Source organism: Eubalaena glacialis, chromosome 1 (assembly GCF_028564815.1).
Source record: "Eubalaena glacialis isolate mEubGla1 chromosome 1, mEubGla1.1.hap2.+ XY, whole genome shotgun sequence".
NCBI lineage: Eukaryota > Metazoa > Chordata > Mammalia > Artiodactyla > Balaenidae > Eubalaena > Eubalaena glacialis.
In genome coordinates, this window is record NC_083716.1 from 36400 (window position 1) to 59916 (window position 23517).

Here is a 23517-nt window from a genome sequence, read left to right on the forward strand (position 1 = left end):
GCTGGTATTCTTGTCACCTTACCATCTGGAGGTTCATTTGTTGTATTCTAGAAGAGACAAACTTAACAAGGAGGTTAAAAATGCATGGCCCAAAGATCAGTAGAAGTAGGAAGGCTGCTATAGGACCTAGAAAAGGAGTTAGCCAAGAGAACCAGGACCAGATATTAGTCTTGAAATCCCACCAGTGGAATCCCTTTGAGGCTCCCTTCCTATAAAACCCGTTAGCTCTTTTCGATACTATTCCAAAGTTTAGTTTGAATTTTGCCCAATTGGTTGACCAAAAAAACCCAGCAATCCTCCTTTAACATTGCACAGGTCCCACCTTGTTTAGCCGTTGGTAAGTATAAAGCTCTCCTATTCTGTAAAACCATGCCTGCTAGAGAATTTATTTGTTCTTGTAGAGTGTTAATTTGAGCTGCTGAGTAGGCAATCTGTTGTGTGAGTTCAAGAAAGAGCTGTCAGGCAGTGAAAATAAAGTTTAAAAGTCCAGCTGAGCCTGTCTCTATCCCAGTGGTCATCTCTAGGACTGATATTACAGTGAGGGCTGCCCGCTTTTGTTTACGTGATCGAGAGTGTAAGGGAAGTGGGATGCTGTCATTTATAAGTGTAAGATTAGGTATGCAAGGGTACAGGTCCCCGTCCAGTTGGCTGGAAGGCATAAATAGGCATTGGATCCTCAAAGGAAATAGGTGCGATTTGTAGGGGCTAGGCAGACGTCTAAAGTGATGTTGAAGTAGGGTTTTCCTAAATGGGTGCGGGAATGTTCTATGCCCTCACAGGTAGTAGCTAAAGTCATTCCAGCTAAAGGAGAGAGGCAAGCAACCTTTGAGGGATAAGAGGAAAAGTTATAAGCCCAGTTGAAAGAAGGAATAGTAAGGTTCCACCCTATGTCATAATCCTCAGGTGTCTTGAGTTTTTTGCAGTCTTCTTGCTTAATATTTGAGGGTTGGAACCAAAAATTGTGGTTCTGATAGGGACAACTTGGGGATGGGGTGGGACTTTAGCTAGAGTAGGCTTCGTGGTGGCTGTTAAGGCCATATTTACTGGTGTAAATGATAAAGTAGCTTTTTAAGTTTTGTTAAAAGGTCCCAGCCTAACAGAGGTGTAGGACAGGCCAGGAGGATTAGGAAAGAGTGTGTGAATAAAGTATTTTCAAGAGAACAGGGTAAGTGAGGTGTAAAATGGCCATAAGAGGGTTGTCCGTCTATCCCTGTTAGGAGGATCGAGGAACGGCGAGTGGGACCAGAGAAGGAGGTCAGAGCTGAATAAGTAGCCCCAGTGTCAATCAGACGCTGATAGTAGCCCCTGCCACATCCAGGGTTACCCAGGGCTCCTCTGGTCTTACGGGGAACATAGGGGCCTGGAGGTTGAGCCACGGGCACCTTCAGTCATCCGCACCCAGGAGCCCCAGATCTAGAGCGCCATCCGCTCCTTGCTCCTGGTAGTCACTGACCACTGACAGGGGAAATTGGCCTTGACTTTGGCCCAAGGGGCCGGGACCCGAAATACCCTGATGTTGGGTGATCATGGTGTTGGCCTACCCGCTTGAGGTTGGGAGGGGCAACTCCTTTTCCAACGGCCCTTTTGGTGACAGTAAGGGCATGGGGTATGGGGTGGCAGGGTGCAGCATTTCCTGACAGCATGCCACTGCTGACTGCACTGGCAGCAGGTCAGCGGTGGTCTTTGAGAAGGAGAGGGGATTCCTGTAGGTCCCTGTTGTGGGGGACTGAGCAATGGCAACAGCCATGTATTGAGCATGTCGCTTTAATTTTTCCTCCTCTCTTAGTTCTCGCCTATTCCTGGAAATTTCCTCCCTGTCGCTGAAGATCTTAAAGGCCGTGTCAAGCAGGACAGAGAGTGGAGTTTGTGGGCCCTGTTCTAGTTTTTGTAATTTTTGTCTGATGTCAGGGGATGCTTGGCTTATAAAATGAACTGCAAGTATGGCCTGACTTTCAATGATCCAAAGAGGATCATTCTCAGGCTTTAAGGTCTTGTCATTTGCTCTGCTAGGTTTTGGATTTACTTGGGACCCGACACCACTTCCTTCTTTCTAATCTGTGAATATGTTACCTAACATGGTAGATGGGACTTTGAATATGTGATAGGGTAAGGATCCTGAGAAGGGGAGAGATTCCAGGGTTACCTGGGTGAGCTCGATGTTATCACAGGACCTTGTAAGTGAGAAGCAGGAGGGTCAGTGAGAGCTGGAAGATGCTGTACTGCTGGCTGTGAAAACTTACTCACTTTACTAAGGAACATGGGGCTTATATGCTGCACAGTGTTCCAAAGCTCTGCATCTTACCCGTTCAGCCCTCACACTCTATGCTGTGGAGAGGGGCTGCTGACATGCCCATTTTACTGACGGGGAAGTCAAAGCAGGAAGTCTGGGCATACAGTGGGTTTCCTGGTGTGTGCCCTCTGGGTGGGAACAGGGTTCTTGTCCCAAATTATTCTTCTGTTTCATAACATTGAGGTGTAGTTCACTGAGCTGATTAATGATTTCCTCGTTTCTGCCTCATTCTGCACTAGGGTCCCCATATCCTTATAAGTTCCCCTTCCAGGCACAAAGACTTAAGAGATAATAAGAGATCTCTGTGCTGACTTTTCAAACATATTTTAATCTTAAAATATAGCACAGGATAATGCTATTAGTGAGCCCAAAGGAATAACTTCACATCCTAGGGAAAGATGTCAGGGGATACATTTAGGATATGGCTAACAAATCCTCCAAATGTATATTATTTTTATTTTTTCCAAACAGCAAAATAGTGTCTGTACTCCTTTTTGTGAATCCTTTACAAGAGATGCTGACTCTGGTGACTGGGTAGCTCTACTTTTGCAGAAGAGCTTAGTTTAACCTACACTGATATGTTCTTACTTATCATGGTTTCTAGGAACTCCAACACAAACTAAGTCATAGTTTGCTTTAATTACTTTAATTAGTTTGACACAATCTTTTATGGACTTTGTTTCAAATTCTATCTGAAGAATGTGCTTAGCCTGGAAAGCAGCCTCTCTGGCCCAGTTGGTTCCCTGTGGAGCCTTGGCTAGCCTTGCTGAGGGGGCGCAGGGGAGCAGGAGACCTCCAGGCCAACATCAAGGGACCCGCGGTCTTCAGAGAACGTGTGCCTCACACTTGTGAGCGGGGAATGACACAGAGTTTGTAATGGGGGGGGACCTTGGCAAACCCAATTGCGATGGGGCTGAGGTCGATATCCTTGGGGTCTACCGGCGACTTCAAGTTAAAGTGCTGCAGGATGGAGGCCAAAAACAGGAACAGTTCCATGCGAGCCAGGCCTTCTCCAACACACACCCGCTTTCCTGGAGGTGACAAAAACACTAAGACACCGCCCAGGGCGGGACAGCAGGGGCAGAGCTGGGTGGGCGGAGGCTGTGCGTCAACGGCCACCCTAAGCGGAATTGACCCCCGTCTGCCTGTTGAAAGGGAGCCCAGAGTGGATTTCAGTGTAAGAGTATCAGCGACAGGTGTGCTCAGGGACCAGCCTTCACACAGCCTCAACCACCAGGACTCAGCTGCATAAACCTGTGTTAGGTTGGGAGAATGGGCTCTGCCCAGTGCTCAGCCTGATGTCCTACAGGAAAGAAGAGTGGCCCCAAGTGGAAGCCAAAGCTCTCGTGTTGGTGTTAAAGTTGTCGAGTTGGTTACAGATCTTCCATCATACCCACACCAAGGGCAGGCCCTGGAAAGGCAGCCAAGGGCTGGAAAGGTTAGATGGTCCTATGATGAGTCCAGGTAACCAAACGTTAAAATTTGCTTAGTAACCCTTGTTTAAAATTATGGAGAGTCAGGTAATATAGTTTTGAAAGATTTTCACTAAGTTCTATTAAATGAAGAGTTTTAGCACTGAATGAAGTGAAGTATCTAAGGAAAAAAGAACTCATCTCAACTCATTCCCAGGACTTCTGGTGAAAAGATGTCATTTAACCTCTCTGAACAGGGAAGAACACATTTGGGTCATGTTGGGGACAGAAATCAGGGGCACGATGCTGATCACACATGGAACAGAGAGCAGGAATTAGGGACAATCCCCAGGGAAGGTGCTACACCTGACCTCTTCTTACCTGCAGAAAATGGCTTGAAATGGTCACTGTACTTGAACTTTCCATTTTCATTCAGAAAGTGCTCTGGCTTAAACTTCTCTGGTTCAGGGAATTCTTGGCTGTCATACAAGAGGGAGTCCAGTGTCGGAATTATGACTGTGCCCTGGAAGGAACAGAGGCTGCCTTGGTCAGTCAAGTTAACACAACACAGGCTTTCACCTGGGAGCCAGCAGTTGAATTTTACGTTAGACAAGATGGTATGTTCCCAACCGGGGAAGTTGTTCGCCTGAGGGCAGACAGAGAGCAGGTGGGGGTCACGACCAAATGGCAATGAGAGCTCTCATCTTTTCAGGGAAGTAGCTCCTCCGAGCTACTCATCCAGGGCTGGATGTTACTGCTGTTGTCTGTGTCTGCTGCTGGAACACACCTCAACCCCAGGCACCGTCTGAGGAGCCCCTTTCCCAGATCGCCGCCATTTCTGTGGCCACCAGGTCCCCACAAGGCCTGCTGGGGGGGCAGCACTCTGCAGGGTAGGGATGCTGGCCCAGCCCCCAGTGTTCAGCCGCATCTGCCCAGAGGAGGTGTCCTTGGTCCCCGTGCTGTGCCCTGGCAGGCGGCTGATCTGCAGGGTGGTGCTGAGGGGTGCACAGGCTCACATCTGACCTTGGGGATGACGTAGCCTCTGAACACTGTGTCCCGGGTTGCTTTGTGGGACAGGTTGGAGGGAATGATGTCGATGAATCGCTGAATCTCATGCACCACAGCATCCAGGTAGGGCATATCCAGCCTGTCCTTGATGGCAGGGATTCGGCTTGGCCCAATCACCCTGTCAATTTCTTCATGAAGTTTCTCTGCCAAGATATGCATGGAATAAATGCATGACTCCAGGCTGGCTCAACATTCATGCTGCCATCCATATACCCAGTAGATGCTTATGGAGCTTTGGATTATTGGACAATTCATCCACACGCGTCAGTAAGAACTAAGCTCAGTGAGGTTAGGAACAGTCTACAGCATTTATGTAGTTATTTATTTATGGCCTCCATTACCTTAGCTGGTCATGGCTAGTCCCGTTCTGGTCTTCATGCCAGGAGTAGAGAATAAGAAAGGGTCTTGGGGATCTCTAGTTGGAGGGAAACTCTGTGTTAATGGTTACCCCAGGCTGGTTTGCTGCAGGCTTGTAGGGAGTATGGAGGCGAATGGAGAATGGAAACTGACATGCACGGTGTGCTCCTGAGCAGCCTTTGGCAGTTGCTTGGCCTCTCTGGGTTTGAGGTTGCCTGTGGGCCTTGTAATCTGTTGAGTGAACTGCAAAGCTCCTGCAGTATGGTAACCGAGTAACAATTTTAAACACATGTAACAAGATGGATGGTATGCTGATATTTACTAGATGGTAAATATAAGAAGTCACGCACAGGGATCTCACATAGCAGTCCAGGGATACTGTGGAGTTTGGGGTGGGTGGGAAGGCAGGGAGGCGAGGAGGGGCCTGGGCTGGCTCTGCAACCTGCTTTCTTTCCAAGAGCTCTGAGCCAGTACTGAAAAATGTTAACACATGTTAAATTTGGCAATGGATGTGTGGGTGTCAGTCATATTTACTTTCTGTCTTTTTCTCTATATTGGAAATTCCTCATAATCCATAATTAAAACAGTTTTGGAGTCTGTGGCTCCCCTAGTACAGAGTGGTCAGAAGCTCCCTCAGAACTGCCACAGACCCGTGGAGCCTTTGCCCCCTGGACTTTTGGCTCCTTCGCCTCACCTTTCTGTCAGGTAGAAAAGCCAAGGCTTTGGAGTCGGACCAGGTCTGATCCTGGACAGGTCACATATACACATTCCTAGGGGAAATAACTTCATGCCCTTTCCATCAGCCCTCAAGAATACAGTGTATTAAAGGGCTAATCCCCATACCTGGCACACAGCAGGAGCCAAATTATCATCATTAGCAGCAGCCAGCATGGCTCAGGTGGTGAGGAGCTCCTTGCCGTGGGGACCCCACCCCCACCCCAGCTCTGTGCCCAGCCCAGTGAAGGGCGGGGGCTCCCGGCCTGAGTACTGCCGGGGAGGGCACCCTGGCCCCAGGCGATGGCTCCTTTACCTCCTCTTTCCTTGGAGGTTGGTGCTGATTGGCCTGTAGACATATGATGTTGCTCACATCGCCTCCACTGGCCCATGTGGGTGATTCTAGTGCCTCATGCTCTGTGCATGCGGCCCCCAAAGCCATGCCTGATCCACCCTGGGTCCCACCTGGTCCAGTGCTGGGGAGGAGCCTTGGGAGGGAAGGCCGGGTCCAGGGCAGCAGGCAGACTTGCAGTGCTTTTCCTGGGGTTCCTCCTCTGATCCCCACTCTTCCAATCGGGTGAGACATGCCAGGAGGCCTTGCCCCTGCCCCCTCGTCCCTCTCAGCTCTGCCTGGAAGGCTGGGTCTGACTCAGGGGCGATGTGCACATTTTTTCTCTGTCATAAATAGATCATGGCCTGGAGTGGATGCAGACAGCATGGTGTTTCTCCACTGGGCTTTCTTCCTGCAATCTGGGGTTTGTCAGTGGGTGTGGGCGGGCTGAGTGCCGGGGCCTGTCATGTACAAGAACACTTCCCCTAAAGCATTCGTCCAGCGATCCCAGTGTCACTGCTGCAAGGGTTAACAAGCAGTGCCAGTCCCCGTCTTGCAGATGGGAAGCTGAAGCCTAAATGCTCCAGGCTGACCGTGCAGGTGCGACGGCCACATGGTCCGGTGTCCTTGCCTGTTACTTGTCCTACCTTCGACCTCCGGGTATTTCATGAGAATCAGGAGCCCGTATCTCAGGGTGGTGTTGGTGGTCTCTGTCCCCGCAAAGAGCAGGTCGGCCACGGTCACAGCAATGTTGTCCAAGGTGTACACAGGGTCTGCACTGTGTTTTTCCTGCGATGTGAGAGATAGGGCCTCAATACAGGGAGGTCTTCAGGTGGATGAGAAAGAGACCCTGTGTCCCTCAGCAGAAGAGCACCTGGCAGCCCTGCCAGCTCCACAGGGGGGCCATCCTGCACAGACACCATCGTCTCCATTGCAAGGCTAGGGAACAGAGGCTCCCAGAAAACCGACCACGGGCAGGACTGTGCCCTCAGCTGGCTGTGGGGTCGGTGCTCCTTCTATGGCACCGAGGGCCCTCCTGGGGTTGGGGCTCTCCCTGGCCCTGTGCCACGACCTCCAGCAGCTCAGGGCTGAGCTGTGGGGCTTCTGCAGGGCTGCCCTCGGCCTCATTCAGCCCCACAGCCGCTGCCTTAGGTCCCAGGAGACAGGGAAGTCACAGGGAAGCTGGGCATAGCGTGGGAGGTGGGAGGGGTGGGAGGAGGCCCAACTGATGGAGGAGACTCTCAGACACCCAGGGCAGTCTTCCAGGAAACCAGGTGTGGAGCTCATGTGTGGTTCTAGAGCCACATGTGATGCCAAGGAAAGAAGAGAAGCTTGACTGATGTGGGTGGGCGACCCAGAGGGGTGCCAGAGAAGTGGTGCTGGGAAGGCCTGGGCCCCCTTGAGTTCGTGCACGATTTGGGGGTTATGTGCTGACGAGGAACACTGAGGGCCTCTCCCGAGGTGAGATGTGGTCATTAGTCAGTTGATCAGAAGTGGTTAAGAGGCTGGGCTGGAGGGAGCCAATGTGAGGGTCCCACTCACCCGGTCCCACAGCCCCCTGATGGCTTCCCCAAGAAAGGCCATCCTGTTGGCCGGCACAGTGGACAGTACAGTGGAGTGTAGGGCGGCCAGGCAGGCTGGCTGTGTGTCGACGTGTGGTGGTCACGCTCAAGCCAGTGTATCTGTGTAAAACTAAGAGCATCAGAATGTACGCAGTGTGGGCAGTGTGGACACCGCAGTGCAGGTCATAATATAAATCTGAAAAATGCACCCTGCCCCCGCAAACCCATCTCATAATGGCCGAGCGCTCGGCTCCGCCTGGTCTGGAAGCTACGAGCTGTGAGGGTACCTTCTCCATTTCCATCAGCATGGTGTCGGTGAAGTCTCGGGGGCAGCTGGGCTCCAGCGACTTCTGGTGGTCCTTCACTCCTTCTAGAGCATACTCTTTTATTTCAGACACATTTTTGATTAGTTTTCTATGGCTTCCAGGCAGGTAACGTATGTAGCCTGGGAAATTATTATAAAGCTAGAGAGAGAGTGAGGGAGGGAGAGAATTTTCTTACTATATTTTTTTTTTTTTTCTGGGTGCAATAGCATTTGGTGTACTAGGCTGACAACCTTCTCCAAACCTGAATTTATGGCTGTCACTATTGTATTATTTAGAATATTTTGGCTGAAAGTATCTTTCTGGGCACCACTCCACGAGGTCGTGTGAGTTCTGTGGTGGGAATGTGAGCACATAGGCAGAGGTACCGTGTCTCTGGTGAGGACTGATTTTAAAGAGTGAAATGGTAAGTGTCCTGAGGTTAGCAAGGGGGAATGGCGGGCCCCATGGAAGCGTCCAGAAGGAGCGTTCAGGCTCTCTAGTCTTGTGTGCCTGTCTGTCCACACACACAGTGCCCCTTCTTATCCTTTTCCTGCTGCAAACCCTCGATTGAAGCCGGGTGCAGACCAGGCAGGAGGGAGGAAAGCGCTTCACCTGGATCCAGGGGCTACTGAGCAGGTAGAAGTTCTCATTGAACAAACTCAGCATCCTCAGAGCCGTCTTGTCATTGTAGTCAACGCGCTTGTGGAAGAGGATGTCGGAGATGACGTTGTAGGGCGCGAAGCCGATGACAAAGGTGGGGTCGAAGGGCTGGCCTGGAAAACAGGGGAGCCATCAGGGTGCTTCGCTCGTGGGTGTGGCAGGAGGGCCGTTTCCAGTGCTTGCGAAGAGACACCCTAGGACTGTGAGAATTCTCGGGAGGTGGTGACTGTGTGAACCACTCGGGTTTTCTTTACTTGTCAGTTATTCAGGACACACCAGCTACACCCTTGATGACCATGCCCGCTCCATGGGTTAGAGAGGAAACCGGCTTGTGAAACGGTGTCTGTGGGCTAACATGGGGAGCTACCTCGGCCGTCAGGGGCCATGGGGCCCAGGCCAGGCTGTACGCACCATGGGTCTTCCGGAGCGCCCCCAGAAGGAGCTGGGCCTCTCTCTGGATCCGCTGCTCATTGCCCTGTTTCCCCATCCCGAAGTCACGGAGGGTGGTCAGGGAGAACCGCCGGGTGTCCTGCCAGGTCGGTCCATTATTGAAAATAATCCCTAAGGAAGAGGGAGCATCAGGCTGTCACTGCAAACTCTCCTCTCAGGAGAAAGGGGCAGGAGTGATGGGCGCCCCGTGCTCTGCTCTGCGTGGGAGGGACTGAGGGGCCGCCCTGACCAGCTCAGTGGCAGATGCTTGGGTTTGGAGAGAAGCCGCTGGGGTCGGCTGGCTTCCTCCGTTGCCCCTGTAAGCTCTGCAACCACCAGCCTCCTTGCTTTCCCCATTCTGCCTTGTGTCCTCCCCACAGGAGGGAAACCACACCTGACCACTGAGAAAAACCTCTGCCTCTTTCCTGTTTACTGACTAATTTCCTTGAAGCCATTCTGTTTCCAATGATTTTTTACCCTCATACTATAGACACCTCAGCTTGCACTCCGTGGCCTCACAGCAAGTCCTTACTAAAATCTGAGGTCACAGGGCCCCCGGACCACGGAGACCTCCAGATCCAGGAAGATCTTGATCTGGTTCCCTCCTGCATGTGGAGGCCTGAGGAAAGCCATGGCCCCGGACATTCCAGAAGGAAGTCTGGCCGGACCTGAGAGGTATAACGGAGGAGGGCTTCATTCTACCCCAAAAGGACACCTGGACGGCCTGCAGGGGAAGCACAAGGCAGGGGTGGGAGGAGAGGGATGTGACCCAAGGAGGCTGCCATGGAGTCAAGCCCGGGGATGGACAGCATGACCACTGATGGGTGTGTGGGCACCGAGGAGACCCATTTACAGGTGCCGTTCACCAGGTTAAAAGCACAGGTGACACTGAGTTCAGGGTCCTGTGTTCAGGGGTCCTGGTGCCGATTCCTGTGGGACATTGCATAACGGGCCAAGTGGATGCTAGGTACGTGGCACAGCAGCCCAAGAGGGAACCTAGGGGAGGGATGCTCCAAACTCGCGGGTGTCTATGCCATGAGCCCGGCCAGGCCTCGGGCAGCTCCAGCCTTCCAAGTTACTGACCAAGGGCGGACAAGCAAGGGGTGGCAGGGACCAGGGAGTGTGTGCTGAGGAGGCCGGAGGACAGAGCAGAGGCTGTGCCCCTAGCCCTGACGACCAGAGGGAAGGCAGGAAGAGAGATGCTGGGGGACCACCCTGAATGGCATGTGATGAGGAGAAGAGGTGGTTGAGGAGGGAGGGGCAGAGAAGCAGGTAATTTTAAAATGTTCTGGCAAGAACTGTGTAGAAGGAAAAGATGGAAGATACAGAAAAATGTGAGAAGAGACAGAGAGACAGAGATACAGAGATAGAAAGACAGAGACAGAGATGGAGAGCGAAAGAGACAGAACCCAGAGGCGCGCCATCGTTTGGGATCCAAACAGGCTGAAATGGAGGCAACAAATCTCCTCTCCCAGAGCTTTGTGAAGATTGACTGAAAGGATGGGTGCGGCCCCCTCGGCACCTTAATACGCAGCCGCTGCTCCACACTATGGTAATCACCAACGTTCACATCATTATTCCTGGGGACCAAATGCAGCCCTGGTCCAGAGCCTGGCTGAGGTTCAGGGTCAGCCCTGGGCCGTGTGGGACATATAAAAACAGCACTTTGGAGCCCTCAGGCAGGATGCAGGCAAGCCCCTTGTGTCCCACCTGCAGGATGTGGATGCTGGCCCCTGCCTGACTTGGACCAGGGCTGGCAGATAAAGGGTCCCCAGAGTCAGGATGGAGCTCCTTGACCCCAGAACTCCTGCTCTCCTGGGGCTCTCCTCCAGTAAGTCTCCTCTTGTGTTAATGACAAAGATTAGGGTGGTTAATTTTGCTTTGAGCCGCCCCCAAGAGCAAACCCACCCACAATATCTAAGAGGGACAATCAAATGCCATTGGTTGTGGCAGGATATAACCTCGGAAATGTAGACTGGAAAAATAAGGCAAGAAGGCCGTATACAACTGTAAGCACATCAATTTGAAAATTCTACATAAAATGAATAAAAGTTTTCTAGAGGCTCATCACCAAAGTTGACTCAGGAAGAGCTAGAGGCTTCCAAGTTTTGCTGGGTTGGTGGGACACTGTTTCCTTCTCATCTGCTTTGGATCTCAAACACCAGTGAGCAAATGATAAAGGACAAGCAGGTGAAGTTGGAGGACAGCATGTGGGGCAGGGAGTTTTCAGAGCTGAGAGGTGGGGGAGGGGCGCCCCCGCCCAGGCTCCAGGACCTCCCCGGAGATGCGGAAGATGGAGTCTGAAGTCAGGAGTCTGGAAAACACTCAGATAAAGACCAGTTAGACCCCACCCCACCCCACCCCCGCCCAGGCCTCCTACGCCTGCAGGAGGGGAACTCGGGGCTCTGGAGACAACGGAGGGGGGAAGGGCAGAGGAAAGAGGTGAGGCTGGGGAGATGGGGTCACCGGGAAGTCTCAACACACCCTTCCTGGTCTAAGAACAGCCCCAGGTGGGACATCGGGAGGCCCCCTTGATGGAGAAGCAGGGTGCCCATCGTAGGTGAGGGGCCCGCAGTGGATGGAGCCCCAACACCCACGAGTAGTTGAAGCTGTGAGTGGAAAGAGCTCCCAGGGGAGACTGAGGGCCCAGGGAGGTGGGAAGGTCTGCGGGGAGAGGCCCAGCCCGGCCGTCAGAAGCAGCTCCCTCTGTCCTATTTCTCTATGAACACGTCTGTCCTGCTGGTCGGAGGGTGGGTGATCCATGGCTTGTCCACTCTGGGTCCATCAAAAGGCGCGGAGCAATGACTGAGTGAGTGAATGCACCAGCCTTCACCTGAGTTGTCTGCGGATCGCTTCACCTTTCTGCCTTTAGCATGTTGTTACTGTTATTTCAGCACCTCCCCCCAACATCTTCCCCTGCCCCACACGCACCCCTCCCCAAGTAGGACGCACCTTTGTCCTGGTGCACCTGGAACGCGGAGGTTTCTCCTCTGCCAGAAAACTCATTCCTGTAGTCGAGCAGGACCTCCTTCACGGCCTTGTAGCCGTGCAGGACCACGAAGCGCCGTGAGCCCAGGTACAGGGTGAACACCGGGCCGAAACGCTCTGCCAGCTGCGGAGACCACCAGGCCGGGGAGTGAGCCACCGCGGACTTGGGGAGGATGCCTCGCTTTAAAGTGCCCCCCAAGGTCGCTGTTGTTGACCAGGAGAACCCAGAGTGACCTGGGGAAGACCTCTCCAGAGGCTTCTTCTCCCGGGAGCGCATCCAGCGCACGGTGCACCTGGGTGTGCCTAGCTGCCCTCCCTCCGGGGAACAAGTAGCTGGGAGGGCCGATTCCTCTTGTTCCCCCTGAGGCCCCTTTGCCCATATCCGCCCCACCACCACCCCGTCTGCTGTCCCCAGTCAAGGTCCCGGACCCCAGGACGCTGCTGGAGGCCCCGGAGCCATACCGTTCGGAGGCCCACGAGCACATCTTCCTCTGCCGGAAGCTCGTCAACACCTTTCAGAGCAGCTCTGTGCCCTGTGGCGTTCTTTTACTAACTCATTTAATAGATTCATTAACGCATTTCGTTTTTAGATTTGTTAGCTCATTCACTGTTCACAACAATCGTAGTGAGAGGTGGCGGGGGGGTGGTGGTCAAACACTTCACTTTTCCCCCTGTTCTTTGGCGTCTACGGAGAGCTGCAGGTTGACACGCAGCTAGTGTGCGTCTGGTCTCAATGCGTGTCCCTCCTTGCATCCCAGGGGCAAACAGCAGCAGCCCCGGCCACACTGCCCTGGCCAAGCCACCCAACGACAGCATGGCAGTCAACGCTTTGCTCAAGCAAGGGCCTTCGGGGCCAGCCATGGCCAAGGCCCACTGAGCTCCATGCCCAAGCTGTAACACTAGCTAAATATTTTGAATATCACTCTTGGGTGCTACTGGTAATTCAGCTAATTCATAACAAGCTGGTATTGAATTACAATTTGTCTGAGAGTGAATTGAATGCACACATATTACATCTAATTCCTGAATGCTCCTCCCTCAAATCAACAATATTTCTCTTACCCTGGTGAAGGATTTGGGAATATTCTTAATTTCCAACTGGAAAATGTTCCCAACGATGGGCAGTGGGAAAGGGCCAGGGGGCAGTTGCCTGTTGCTGTAGATGTGTGTCCAAATGGAGATGAGCAGCAGGGTGGCCATCCACACCAGCAGGGCGACCATGATGTCCAGGGCGGCCATGGTGCCTTCCGGGGATCTGCCGACTCGTGCGGACACTCCTGGGGAGAGGCAAAGCTTTTATAATGCATCCTTGAGAAGGAGGGTGACCAGCCAACCAATGCCACCTTCCTTTTCCTCTGGCCCAAGATATTAGTTTATTATTAGCTGCTGTTGGCCATCATTTCAAAGGCTGATCCCTTCAGTGTTTGCCGCTTAGAACTCCATCCAGGCACCCACCTGGCCACGCCTGGGCTCTGCCAACACTGGCTACTGACACCTGCACCAATGTCAGTAAACTCGGCATCCAGGGGAGCTCCACCCACCCACATGTCAGAACATGGGGTGATGGCCTGTCCTCCCTTTGACACTGGTTGGACAAGAAGGAGTACGGTCCTGTTTACATGGGTTTGTTTGGGGTAGGATTTACGTAAGGCAACATCAATTATGTGCCGACAGACTCCATGGCAGAGTGCCTGATCTCCTGGTGCAGGTCTCACCTCTGAGCAGGAGGTTTGTCTGAGCAGCCCCAGTGGCACTGAATCCCCAGCAGCCAAATTCATAGGCCAGAGAAGGAAAATTCAGCATCTGACATTTATTCCACTTTGTCAAATCAACTGGCAAATTCAGTAGAAGAAAAAAAAAGAAAGAAAAAGAAAAGAGTTGACCAATTTTGAAAAACTTAACTATGTTTTTAATGTAGAAAATTAGGGGATAATCACTGTTTAGAATCATTTCTTCAAATTAAAAAAAAATATGTTAGGATTTTTATTGTGTTTGTTTAAATCAATGAACTATTTTGGTAGACTTTATGTTTTAAAATGTCTTATCTTCGTGCACAAAAATCACCTTCTGTATATTTATTTATGTAAAACCAAGGCTACATTCCACATACTGAATTCTAACCCACTTTCCCTCCCAGTTTACTAGCAATGTGATTTTTCTGCTTCTAGACCTGCAGCCACGTTACTGGTGTTGGACTTGTTAACTTATTGTGCCGTGTAGGGGCGTTGACCTTGGCAAGAGTCTCGGGCCTGTTTTGTGCCCATGAGCTGCTGGGCTGCAGGCCCTGCCATCTTGCATGGGCTCTGGTCTTTCCCCCCAGGGGCTGGTGTGGGGCAGCAGGGCGCATTCCCCAGGATGGAGACTGAGCCACCTTGACCCCCCTCTGCCCTCTTCTTCCACCCTGCCAGGCCTGCCAGACAGACACCCGGGTCCATGCGGCATTTTTCTTCTCGGTTTGTCCCTCTTGCTGGTGCTGAGGGTTGGGCAGGGTCAGCCTTCCCTGGGGCTCCAATTCAAGCCCTGACTGGTGGGCGTGAGGACAGCAGACGTTTGAGGCAGAGAAGGCCCTTTGGCCCCCGCTGGCCGAGAATAACTACATCTGGCAGCTTACCTGAGCGTGTGCGTCCTGCAAAGCGGCCCAAGGGCAGGCGCAGGTGAACCTAGACCTCACAGGGGTGCAGCCTGGGTGGTCTGGGGCCAGGCCCTACTCTTCTAGGTCCTCTGTGGAAATGCCATTGGAGGGCCAAACAACAACAAATTCTAAATGCAGGTACAGATGTCTTTTGAAAGTAAGGACATTGTTGAGTACTTCTTTTCAGAAGCAAGGCCTTTTTACTTGTCTTGGATCTTATTCAGTTGCCTGCACCTTCTCGGACAATGTTGACTAATTGGGATGACAGAGGTGGCCTTGCCTTGTGCCTGGCAGGAATGGGTACTTCTCCATCAAGTCTATTGTTGTTTGGTTGTAGCAAAGAGACAACCACATTGGGACGATTTTCTTCTTTCTCTAGTTAACAAGGAGTATTTAGCAGGGATGAGTGTTGAGGTAATGAAATATCTTTTAAATTGAGACAATCCTAGGACTTTTCTCCTTAAACTTGCTGGTATGATGCTGGATGAAAACATTGTTTCATATAAAAGCAGTCTTACAGTTCCGCTTCACAGCCAAGATTTTCATGGAACGATACTCTTTTTACATGCTCGTGGGTTCAACTTCTTAATAGTGTTTTTAGTAGTTGTGCATCTATAGCCATAGACAAAATTGGGCTTCAGTTTCTTATGTTTTATTATATCTGCTATAAGAATTGTGCTAACTCTAGAAACAATTAAAATTCTCTCCATCTTTTTCTATTGTCTGGGATACTTTAAATTGTTAGGGAATTATCTGGACTTTGAAATTTTGATAGAATTTACTAGTAAAACAATATGGAAAGTCCTTATTGAAGTTAAACAATTGTTTATAAAGATTACAAATATCATCTCAATTAGGAAAGTAAGACATGCTCCTTGTAACAAATCAAACAATGCAGAACTGGATAAAGCAAGATGTGAGAGTACAGACTCTCCCTACAGCGGTAGTTCCCCTATTTTCAGTCCCATTAAGAAAGAAAAACTGCTGCCAACTCTTCCTTATTATTATTTCTCATTTTTCTTTTATACCTACTGAAAGATTTCTTTTGCACTTACTTTGATTCTGTGTATCAGACTTGTGCCTACATTTGAAAGACAAATGTAAACAAGTATCTTGGTTAAAGTGTACTTAAAATAACTTCCTGTGCCCTGGCATGGCCTGGGGGGAGCCACACCTTCAACACTGGCAGAATCAGTGGCAGCAACTTGAAATAAAGTCCTGGAAGAATAGCAGATATCTTTTAAAAAGCTGCCCTGCAATGCTTTTGATGGCATAGAAGGAATATTGTGTAGGGAAACCATGGACTTTGACAACTCAGAGGAAACATGTTTTAGAGAAGTTGCATCCAAATGGTTTATTCTGGGTACAAGTCCCTGTTGGGTATAGAATTTGCAAGTATTTTCTCCCATCCTGTGGATTGTCTTTTTACTTCCTTGCTGATGCCCTCTGAGCACAAAAGGTTTAAATCTTGATGAAGTCAAATTGATCTATTTTTTCTTTTGTCACTTGTGCTTTGGTTTGTATCTAAGAAATCATTGCCTAATCTAAGTTCACGAAGATTTATTCTGAGGTTTTCTTCTAAGTGTACCACCCATTTTGAGCTGTTTCGTATATGGTATGAGATAGGGTCCAACTTAGTCCTTTTGCATATGGGCAGCCTTTGTCCCAACACCATTTGTTGAAAAGAGCAAACTTCAGGAATGGGGAAATCCCCAAGAGTGCCAACTGTCTTGGTACTTTTGTCGAAAATCAATTGACCACAGATGTGAGGGTTTATTTCCAGACTCTCAATTCTATTCCATTATTCTGTATGTCTATCCTTATGCCAGTTCCACAGTGTCTTGATAACTGTAGCTTTGTATTAAGCTTTTAAGTTAGGAAGTGAGTCCTTTAAGTTAGTTCTTCTTTTTAAAGATTTTTTAAAAACGTATTCTGAATTTCTTGCATTTCCATATGAATTTTAGGATTAGCTTGTCAATTTCTACAAAACAGATAAGTGGGATTTTGATAGGGATTGAAATAAATCTGTATATCACTTTGGGAGAAGAGCTGTCTGTATTAGTTTGCTGGGGCTGCCATAACAAAGTACCGTAGACTGGGTGGCATAAGCAATAGAAATTTATTCTCACAGTTCTGGAAGATATGTCCAAGATCAGGTGTCGGCAGGTTTGCTTTCTTCTGAGGGCTCTCTCCTTGGCTTGCAGGCAGCCGCCCTCTTGCTACCTCTTCACATGGCCTCTCCTCTGTGCGCAGGCCCCCCCGACCCCGTCTCTCTGTGTCCTAATCTCCTCTTCTTATAAGGACACAGGCCAGATTGCATTAGGACCCACCCTAATGCCTAATTTCAACTTACTCACCCCTTTAAAAACCCTGTCTCCAAATACAGTCACATTCTGAGGTGCTGGGGGTTAGCAGTTCAACATATGGATTTGGCGGAGGGGAGGGACACACAATTCAGCCCATAACACCACCTTAACAATGGTACAATATTAAGTCTTCTAATCCACAGAGGGGGAAAGTCTTTCCATTTATTTAGATTTAATTTACTTCAGTGAGGTTTTATAGTTTTCAGTGTTCAAGTTTTATACTTCTTTTGTTAATTTCTTCCTATTTTGTTTTTTGATGCTATTGTAAATGGAGCTTTTTCTTAATTTCACTTTTGTATAGTTCATTGGCAGTGTCTAGAAATACAACTGAATTTTGTATATTGACTTTGCATTCTGCAACCTTGCTGAACTCATACAGTTCTAATAGTTTTTATACATTCCTTAGGATTTTCTATATACAGGATCACATTATCTACGAATAGACACAGTTTTACTTTTTTGTTTCCAATTTGAACATCTTTCATTTCTTTTTCTTGCCTGATTGCTCTGGCACCTCCAGGACTACGTTGAATAGAAGTGGTGAGAGTGGGCATTCTTGTCTTGTTCCTGGTCTTAGGGAGAAAGCAATCTTTCACCATTTAGTATAATGTTACCTGTGAGTTTTTAGTAGATGCCTTTTATCCGCTTGAGGAAGTTCCCACATATTCTTAGCTTGTGTAGTGTTTTTATGATGAAAAGGTGTTGAATTTTGTCAAAAGCTATTTCTGCATCCATTGAGATGATCATGCAGCTTTTGCCTTTCACTGTGTAAGTATTGTGCATTACATTCATTTTTATATGTTAAATCAACCTAGCATTGCTGAGATAAATCCTACTTGGTCATGCCATATAATTTTTTTCTATGTGTTGCTGGATTTGGTTAGCTAGTATTTTGCTGAGAATTTTTGAGTGTGTAGTCATGAGAGATATTGTATTTTTTTCTTATGATATCTGTGTCTGGTTCTGGTAACTGGGTAATACAGCTCTCTGAGCTGGGAAGTGTGTGTGAACAATTAGTATTAATTTTCCTTTAAACATTTAGTAGAATTCACCATGAAGTCATGTGAGCCTGGAATCTTCCTTGCTGGAAGGTTTTTGATTACTTATTCAATCTCTTAACATTATAGGTACATTCAGATTTTCTATTTCTTCTTAAGTCTGTTTTGGCAGTTGGTCTAGAAATTTGTTGGTTTTCTAGGAATTTGTCCATTTCTTCTAGGTTATCTATTTTGTTGGCACACAGGTGCTTATAGTATCCCGTAGAATCATTTTTTTATTTCTGTAAGGTCATTCGTGATGCTGTCACTTTCATTCCTGATTTTAAGGATTTGAATCATCCCTCTTTTTTTCATGATCATTCTAGCCATATATGTTAAAATAATATTTTCAAAGAATCAGTTTTGATTTAAATTTTTCCTCTATTGTTTTTGTATTCCTATTTAATTGATTTCTACTCTAGAATTTATTACATCTTCCCTTCTGCTTGCTTTGGGTTTAACTTGCTCTTCTGCTTCTACTTAATTAAGATGGAAAGTTAAGTTATTGATTTGAGATCTTTCTTCTTATTTAATGTAGGTGTTTACAGGTATAAATGGTATATGCATTACAGGTATAAGTTTTCCTCTAAGCAGTGCTTTAGCTGCATCTCCTATGTTTTCATATGTTGTGTTTTCGGTCTCATTCACCAAAAAATATTTTCTAATTTGCTTAGTGATTTCTTCTTTCACTCACTTGTTATTTAGAAGTGTATTGTCTACTTCTCACATATTTTTTACTTTTCAAAATTTCCTTGTTATTGATATTTAATTTTATTCTCTTGTGGTCAGTGAATATACCTTGTGTGAATTCAATGTCTTTACATTTACTGAGACCCTAAGTTACAGCCTAATCCACAGTCTATCCTGGAGAATGTTCCATGTGTCCTTGAGAAGAATGTATATGTCACTGCTGATGGGTGAAGTGTGTTATATATCAGCGGTCCCCAACCTTTTCGGCACTAGGGAACAGTTTTGTGGAAGACAATTTTTCCGCAGACCGGGGAGGGGGGATGGTTTCGGGATGGTTCAAGCGCATTACATTTATTGTGCACTTTATTTCTATGATTATTACATTGTAATATATAATGAAATAATTATACAACTCACCATAATGCAGAATCAGTGGGAGCCCTGAGCTTGTTTTCACTTGCCGCTCACTGAGAGGGTTTTGATATGGGTCTGCAAGCAACTGATTTATTATGGTCTCTGTGCAGTCAAACCTCTCTGCTAATGATAATCTGTATTTGCAGCCGCTCCCCAGTGCTAGCATCATCGCCTCAGCTCCAACTCAGATCATCAGGCATTAGATTCTCATAAGGAGCATGCAACCTAGATCCCTTGCATGCGCAGTTCACAGCAGGGTTTGTGCTCCTATGAGATTCTAATGCCACCACTGATCTGAGAGGAGGCGGAGCTCGGACGGTAATGGGAGTGATGGGGAGCAGCTGTAAATACAGCCACTTGCCCACCACTCACCTCCTGCTGTGCAGCCCCGTTCCTAACAGGCCACAGACTGGTAGTGGTCCATGGCCCAGAGGTTGGGAACCCTTGCTCTAGATGACTATTAAATCTAGTTGGGTTTTATTGTTGGTCAAGTCTTTTATTTCCTTGCTGATATTTTGCCTAGTTGTTCTCCATATACATTAATGAAAGGGGAGGACTGATGTCTCTAGCTAGTATTGATGAATTGTCTATTTCTCCTTTCAATTCTCTGAGTTTTTGATTAATCTAAATTTTGGGGCTCTGTTGTTAGGTACCTATATATTCATAATTGCTGTATCTTCCTGATGGATTGATTCTTTTATCATAACAAAATATCCTTGTTGTCTCCAGCAATAATTTTTGTCATAGAATCTATTTTGTCAGATATTACTATAGAACTTCAGCTCTTTTTGGTTACTGTTTTCATAACACCTTTTTCTATCCTTTACTTTCAACCTTTTGCTGTCTTTGAATCTAAAATGTGTGTCTTATAGATTGTGTGAAGAAAATCATTAAAAAACATCCATTCTGCCAATCTCTGCCTTTGGTTTGAGTGTATAGTCTGTTTATATTTAATAAAGTTACTGATAAGGTAAAATTTACATCTACCATTTTTCTATTCGTTTTATGTGTGTCTGATGTCTTCTTTGGTCCTCTAACCTCTATTTATATGTGTGTGTGTGTGTGTGTGTATGAAATAGCTATTTTCAAGTATGCTATTTTAATTCCATTCTTTGTCTAAGCTACATATTCATATACATTACATTACTTTATAATATAATTAATGTATTATAATAGAGACTATAAATTATATATATTATTATAATTATGAGTTATTTTCTTATTGGTTGCCCTGAAGACTACAATGACCATCTTAACTTAAAATTATCTAATTTTATTAATACCAACTTAATTTCAATATTATTCAAAATTTGCCCCAATTTGACCTTGTTCTCTCTCCCGCTTTTGTGTAATTTTTGTCATACAAATGACATCTTTATGCATAGTAAGTCTATTGACACTTTTATAATTATTGATTTATGTGTTTTAAATTAGATAGAAGAAAAGAGTTACAAATGAAAATTCATTTATGCCATATGTAGTTACTTTTACTGTCACTTTCCATTTTGTCATGTGGATTTAAATTACTGTCTGGTATCTTTTCATTTTAGCCTGAAGTACTCCCTTTAAGATTTCTTGTAAGACAGGCCTGCTATTAATGAATTCTCTCAATTTGAGTTTATCTGAGAATGTTTGAATCTCTCCTTCTTTTTTGAAGGATTGTTTTTCTGGATATAGAATTCTTGACTGACAGTACAGTTGACCCATGAACAACATGGGTGAGCAACATGTGTGGGTCCACTTACTTACGTGTGGATTTTTTTTTGTTTTGTTTTTTGGGTTTTAAAAAGTATTTATTTATTTATTTGGCTGTGCTGGGTCTTAGTTGTGGCTCGCGGGATCTTCGATTTTTGTTGCAGCATGTGGGATTTTTAGCTGCAGCAGGTGAAATCTTAGTTGTGGCATGTGGGATCTAGTTCCCTGATCAGGGATCGAACCCAGGCCCCCTGAATTGGGAGCGTGGAGTCTTAGCCACTGGACTACCAGGGAGGTCCCTTTGTGGATTTTTAAAAATAGTAAATACTCAAACTAGTGGTTTCCAGTGGGGACAGGGAAGGGGGAAGGAGCAATAAAGGGGTAGGGGAGTAAAAGGTGCAGATTATTAGGTATAAAATAAGCTACAGGGAATATAGCCAATATTTTATAATAACTATAAATGGAGTGTAACCTTTAAAAATTGTGAATCATTATATTGCACACCTGTAACTTATATATTACTGTACAGCAAATATACCTCAATAAAAAATAGTAAATACTACAGTGCTACACGATCTGCAGTTGGTTGAGTTCTCGGATTTGGAACCATGGATACAGAGGAATCGAGTGTACGGAGGAGCATCTATAAGTTATATGCAAATTTTTGACTGTGTGGACAGTGGGAACCCCTAACCCCAGCGTTGTTCAAGGGTCAACTGTATTTTTCTTTCTGCACTTGGATTATGTCATTTCACTGCCTCTGGCTTCCACAGTCTCTGGTGAGAAGTCAACTGTTATTTTATGGAGGATTGCTTACACATGGGGCTCACTTTCTCTTGCTGCTTTCAGGGTTCCCTCTTTGTCTTTGTCTTCTGACAGTGTGACCATGAGGTGTGTAGGTGTGGCTCTCCAGTTTATTTTACTTGGAGTTTGTTAAGTTTCTTGCATATGTAGATGAATGTTTTTCATCGACTTTGGAAGTTTTCAGCAGTTATTTCTTCCAATAGTCTTTCTGTCCCCTTCTTCTTTTCTCTCCTCCTGAGGCTTCCATTATGCATATGTGGATATTCTTGATGATGTCCTGCAGTTCCCCGAGGCAGTGTTCATTTTTCTTTATTTTGACATTTTGGTAGTGTTTTCATCACAGTTATGGAGGAGCAGATTTTCAGAGTTCTTAATCCACCATTCTGGAAGTGCTTCTCTTGCCTCTCCCTTTATCCCTTTCTCAGCGCTTATTCAAGAGCTTTCCAAAAAACTTCCAGGAAACCTGAAATTGCTTTTATTATTGGTTAGAACGTAGCCACTCCTATGTGCAAAAGAGGTTGGAATGTGAGCAGTTAGCTTTTCCAGACTTTAAAAAGTGGATCTGTTCAAAGAAGAAAGTGATCGGAAATGGATGTTAGATTATCAGTTAATAGTGTGTGCCCTGCAGTCTTCTGTGTATTCTTCCAATTTTTAAAAACTTATATAAATACACACACACACACATTTCCCTCCCAGAGAATTGTATCACAGTAATCATAAAATTATTATCTTAGCAATAATTATACCACAGGTATGTATTTTTAGACCTGGAACATACAACTCTTCATCATTCATCTTAATGACTGGAGAATATTTCATTTTGTGAATATTTCATAATTTGTCAATTTTGAGTTGATGAACAGTTAGTTTTTCCCCAACCTTTTGCCATTACAAACAGTGCTGCAATGATATCCTTGCACATGTATTTTTGTTCAGATGTGCATATATTTCCGTAAGATAGTTTTGTGAGAGTGGGGTTGTTAGATCATTAGGCATGCAGACTTAAGATGTGAATAGATACATAAAATCGCTCCTCAAAAAGGTTGAAGTACTTGAAAATCCTTCCATAGTAGTATAGGCGTGCTAATTTCTACGCATTTTTTCTGACACTGGATGCCGTCAGTTACTGACAACTGAGAAAATGCTATCTCATTACTCTATTTTGCATTTCTCTGATCAATAAAGTTCATCAGCTTTTCACTCATTTATTAGCTATTTTAATTTTTAATTTAATGAAATAGCTATTTATATATTTTTCCCTTTTTATATTCGTGTTTAATATATTTCTTATGAGGTTTTTAGAACTTAAAAAAAATAGGTATAGGTTTATTTTAAATATTATCATATTTTTATTTGTTTCATTTATGAAAACATTGTGGGGGCAGGGAGGGAGGAAAAAAAGGAAACTTTCTCCCTGCGCAAAGGGTGTGATATTGACCCAGGAGGACAGGGCGAAAATTGCTCAGTGTGCTCTCACGGGCTGAGGGCGGCCTGCGGTGAAACCTGGCAGAGAATTCCATCCGTTCCCTGGCAGTTGTACCGCGCCCAGGAACGTTCGGAAAAAATGTTGCCTGGTCCCTGGTCCCCAGTCAGAGGCCCCCAGTAAAGAAATGCGCGCCAAGAGGATCCAGACCAGGCCCTGCGCCAGGGCTTCTGGCGACGAGTCCCAGCCGCCCAGCGATTCCGATGGGTCCCGCTCCCTGGACTGCCGGTCGTTCTAGAACTCTTTATATATCCATATCAAATAAATATTTGTTATTTTC

General features: G+C 46.7%; 1 protein-coding gene across 1 annotated transcript; it reads right to left on the reverse strand.

Annotated features, from left to right (window-relative positions):
* Positions 1 to 3130: 3130 nt before the first annotated feature.
* LOC133092330 (cytochrome P450 2E1) lies at positions 3131 to 13355 on the reverse strand. The gene is made up of 9 exons (XM_061191604.1): positions 13179 to 13355; positions 12081 to 12240; positions 9111 to 9260; positions 8652 to 8812; positions 8022 to 8198; positions 6820 to 6961; positions 4726 to 4913; positions 4084 to 4225; positions 3131 to 3321 (listed from the first exon to the last, which is right to left on the reverse strand). Exons 1-9 carry the CDS (start codon positions 13353 to 13355, stop codon positions 3131 to 3133), a joined length of 1488 nt encoding a protein of 495 aa, XP_061047587.1.
* Positions 13356 to 23517: the final 10162 nt, after the last annotated feature.

Coding starts and splice junctions, on each gene's coding strand:
- LOC133092330 (XM_061191604.1), bottom strand. CDS start 13,355: ATGGCCGCCCTGGACATCATGGTCGCCCTGCTGGTGTGGATGGCCACC. Junction 8,199..8,651: donor TCAGTAGCCCCTGGATCCAG/GTGAAGCGCTTT, acceptor CTCTCTCTCTAG/CTTTATAATAATTTCCCAGG. Junction 6,962..8,021: donor TGCTGATGGAAATGGAGAAG/GTACCCTCACAG, acceptor CTCACATCGCAG/GAAAAACACAGTGCAGACCC.